General features: G+C 43.3%; 1 protein-coding gene across 1 annotated transcript in view; it reads right to left on the reverse strand.

Moving 5' to 3' along the window:
- The window catches only part of CACNA2D4 (calcium channel, voltage-dependent, alpha 2/delta subunit 4), a 251208-nt gene that overhangs the window by 150409 nt on the left and 96240 nt on the right, over positions 1 to 4559 (reverse strand). Inside the window, exons 22-23 of the mRNA XM_015422870.1 lie at positions 3981 to 4026; positions 2452 to 2549 (exon numbers count right to left, since the gene is read on the reverse strand). Of these exons, the coding sequence (XP_015278356.1) occupies positions 2452 to 2549; positions 3981 to 4026 (144 nt within the window). The remainder of the gene's footprint in view (positions 1 to 2451; positions 2550 to 3980; positions 4027 to 4559) is intronic.

The following is a 4559-nucleotide window of genomic DNA, read 5'->3' on the forward strand; positions in this document are numbered from 1 at the left end:
CTGACAGGAGCTGACAGCTCTAAGTGTCATAAGAGCTGGCTCTGACTGGTTCTAGCTGGCTACTGCTAGAGCTAATTAGCACTGAGTCACAGTGACTCAGCATTGGCTGTGATTGGCCAGTAGTTGTATATATTCAGTGCTGTACAGAACTGTTCATTCCTTCTTGGAATGCGAGCGCAGCGGAGCATTACGTCACTCTGTGTAAAGATTTGGTGAGAGGCTTGTATAATAAACTGTATATTATTTGTACATAAGCCTGAGAGACTCCAGTCTTTATTGGATACCATTGCACCCATGTTTGGTTTGCTGTGGGCCGACACCGCGTAATATTGACACCCTGGAAGGCCAGATACTCAAATACTTTGGCCACCAAATGAGAAGGGAGCACTCACTGGAGAAGACCCTGATGCTGGGAAAGATTGAAGGTCAAAAAAGAAGGGGATGGCAAAGGATGAGATGGTTCGACAGTGTTAGACAGGGAGCGGTGGCACAGGGGATTTATCCTCTGGTTAATACATCTGAGCTGAACAGAGCTGCTGTCAGTTCTAGCCCCGTGCTGGTGTGAGCTACCAGCCTTGTCCCCAGCTCGCCATCTACCCAGCAGTTCGAAACCTTTCGCGAGTAGATAAAATGGGTACCACTCCTTAGAGAGGGTGGGCACACTAAACCCCCCGGTGGGGGAGGTGTTTGCCGACGAATGGAATGTCCAGCACGTAAGACCGAAAAGCCTAGAAAGAACTCTTCGGCATCAAGGAAGCATGTAATGGGCCGTCCGGCCAGGCGGTGGCAGTGCTGCGCTGCAACTTGAAGCAGTCCGAAGAAAGCTGACGACATCAAGCTACACCGAGGGAAAAATGCCGTTGGAACACGTCTGACCTTACAGCTGAACAAAACTCCCCGTCGGCTGCGAACGTGTGTGATTTAAAGATTATATGTTATCCTCCCTTACCCCTTGAATCATTTTTAGTCCCGTGTGTAATGGAGTAACTGTAAATCGCTCAGAGCCAGCAAGCTCTGCAGGATTGAGCGATTAATAAATTGAAATATTGTTATTTATTTATTTATCGAGGCAACGAACATAAAATTAAGCAAACTCCGGAGTATGACGGAAGACAGGAGGGCCTGGCGTGATGTGGTCCATGGGGTTGCGAAGAGTCGGACTCGACTGTGCGACTGGACAACAACAACATCTCCGGTTTATTTACAAGCACAATTAAGTGCTCATAACAGGTTGGTGACACAGCAATTAAATATCAAAGTGACCACTAGAGGAAGCAAAATATGCGTGGAAAAGGAAAAAAAACTGGTTCAATACAGGCACAAAAGTGAGGAAGTGACATGTACAGAAAAGCTCACGGATTAGAGCAAGTCAGGAAAAGAGAGCTGTGTGGGGAGGGTGGGAAAGAAGAAAGGAAGATGCTGTACAGTGAGTGCTATGGGCTTAGGGAAAGTGTATTAGAGCAGAGATTCAATATGCTAGCCAAAAGGGCCACTTTCAGTTACCAAGACTAGATGCCCCTGACTAGAATGCAGCGGTAAGATATCAACCGAGGTGGAATGTCACCATCTTCCTGGGGATGGGTTGAACCTAACAGTTCCCGTTTAGTTTAGACCACGGCTCAGCAGTAGAGCATCTGCTTGTCATGCAGAACATCCCATCTTCAATCCCTGGGAATCAGGTAGTAAGTGATGTGAAAGACCTCTGCCTGAAACCCTGAAGAGCCACTGCCAATCCAAGCAGACAACGACTGACTTTGATAGACCAGTGGTCTGACTCGGTATACGGCAGCTTCATGTGTCCATATGAGTGTATAATTAATCTGAAAACCAAGGCACAGTCAGAATTAATTATGAATAGACTGTGGCACATGCTGATTATATAGACAAGCATTCACTACAGCAGAAAGGCCTCTGAGCCAGCTGTGGCCTAAACAGCAGGAATCAATAGGAGATGAGACAGTTGGGGGAAATGGGAAGAATGAGTGGCAGGAATTGTTTACCTTGGCCCTCTGTCAGAGGAAGGTTTGGCATAGAGCACCAATTTGGCAGTTCCACCATCCCAGTCATTCAGTTTTGGGATTTAACTGCCCTTGTGCACTGCAATGCTAGGAACTGACTACTGCTGAAAAGACGATGTGATCATTTTGATGGACCATTTGTATGTCAGAAAAGGCTGTCCTTAACGTCAGGTTAAGGATGCTGGGAAAGATTGAAGGTCAAAGAAGACGGGGACGGCAAAGGATGAGATGGTTAGACAGTGTCATCGATGCAACGAACATGAAATTGAGCCAGCTTCAGAGGACGGCGGAAGACAGGAGGGCCTGGCGGGAGATGATCCATGGGGTCGCGAAGAGTCGGACTCGACTGTGCGACTGAACAACAAACGTCAGGTGCTTCCAGTAAAAGACTGAAGGTGAATACTGGGTAACATCTACCTATTTAATCACTCACATTCTAGATCAGGTTCTTCTCCTGTGAGGAAGCGGATCACAGCATCCAACTGGCTGAGCTTTCTGTGATCAGGATCAATATCTGTAATGCAATAGATCCTAAGGAGGAAAGACAGAAATAAATGCTGAATTAGACCTGGTTCAAAAGTTACCAACTGGCTTCAGTTCTTACAAAGTACAGCTATAGAAACTTTCAGGATTTTTAATACAGACTTCAGAAACCAAGTTCTCCACTGTACATATACCACAGGCAGCACAACTTCACACTTTAGGGAATAAATGTATTTTTTGTTCCATATAAGTACACAAACTCAACAGTCTTCAAGCCAAGGGGTTTAGAAGAAAGAGCATGGCTTTATGCCTTTAAATTAAGACTAAAACTGCCTTTTGCTGAGGATGATTTACTAGCTGCCTTGAAATGGGGTTCCTTCAAATCTACTTGGGATGAAAGCCGTGAATGAGAAACTGCTACTAGTTGGTATGATGACTAATCTTATTTCCAATATGGATAAATTTAAAGCCTTCTCCTTGATTAAAAAGTGTGTTTTAGAAACTGATCAGGGTAGTCTGATAGGAACCTAGAAGGCTGAGCAGCTGAAACATAGAACAAAACATACCTATTTGTTGCAAAGGGACAATAACTACAAATTAGAAACAACATTCGTAGAATGTAGATAAAAACAAAGAGGTAGTGAGTGTAACATCACATCCATTAAGACATTGCATACAGCAACAAATATAAGTTACACATACAATAACCACTAGACCAAAATATTGGTTAAACATACAATAACCGCCAGAACAAATGCATTTCAGCCCTGAGGGCCTTCTTCAGTGGTCTAAATGATAATAATACACATTGAAAGTATAAAATACCTGTTCCAGGCAAGGAAGGCAGTATATGAATCAATGGAATAGTGTAGCTCCAAATAATAGTGATAAAGTTTTGTTGTCAAACAGGCCTGCATATACTGAGGCGCTCACACCCATCAGAGGCGATGACTTTATACAACCATTCTGCTCTTGGCTGTTACTCTATTCACAGTGTCTGCCCTTGTGTCAACCAAAAGTTTGCCCCACAATTTCACATGCCTCCTCCTCTTTTTTTCTTATGTAGTTCTTTTCATTTTTGGGGCTTATTGTCTCTGGCAGTGGGCAGCACAAATTACCCAATTTAAAAACACAAACCAACATTAGCTGCAATAGGTAATGTTGTAAGAAATGTCACAGGTGCCAATTTGATACGAGCCTGTATGGAATACAACACTGCTTTTGAAACAGTTAGCCCATTGACCCATACTTCCCAGTACTATCTACACTGTCAATAACTCCCTAACTTCTCAAGTCACAGGTCTTTTTTAAATAGAGGTGCCAGTAACAGAACAGTGACTTTCTGCCAGAAAAGCATGTGTTCTACCACTGGGCTAAAGCCTTAGAAAACTCACAAAGCCTTAAGTGTTTAAAGTTTAGAAAATGGATGGTTCTATCCCTTCCTATACTCCCAATGGGAGAAGAATCCCTGCCACTTACCACTCATTGGCTAAGGTCAAATCTGGATGTAGAAGATCATGCAAACCTGAAATGAAAAGGCAAATGATAAATATCTCAGAAATGGGTAATTTTTTCTTTCCTTCATGGACCACTATATAAATTTAATTTACACAATCTATAAATTGGGCATGTTTTATATCTAATTCTATTCTACACATGTAAGAGTCATAATCCTTTAACCCTGGATGATTAAGACATGACAATTTCAAGTTGTACATTACAAAATTCCAGATACAGAGACCCAAAATTCAGATAATGCTGCTGAAATGATATTTAGGGAAAAAACAAATAATTCATTGTTTTATTGCAAGACTAGTAAGGAAAGCCCGTCGTGGCGGTAGACGACGGGCCCTAGATAGGAAGGAAGGGCGAGTGGAAGGGAGGAATGGAGAAGAGGAGGTAGAGAGAGAGACACAGAGTTAGAGAGGGGGGAAAGAGAGAAAAGGGGGGGAGACAGAGTGGGGTTTATGGTAGTAATTTGGAAAGAAAGGAAGGAAGAAAGCTAGGAAGGAAGGAAAGAAGGAAGGTAGATGGGTAGAAAGACAGACAGGGAGCGGG

This window comes from Gekko japonicus, unplaced genomic scaffold, assembly GCF_001447785.1.
Source record: "Gekko japonicus isolate JY-2015 unplaced genomic scaffold, Gekko_japonicus_V1.1 scaffold34, whole genome shotgun sequence".
Lineage (NCBI taxonomy): Eukaryota > Metazoa > Chordata > Lepidosauria > Squamata > Gekkonidae > Gekko > Gekko japonicus.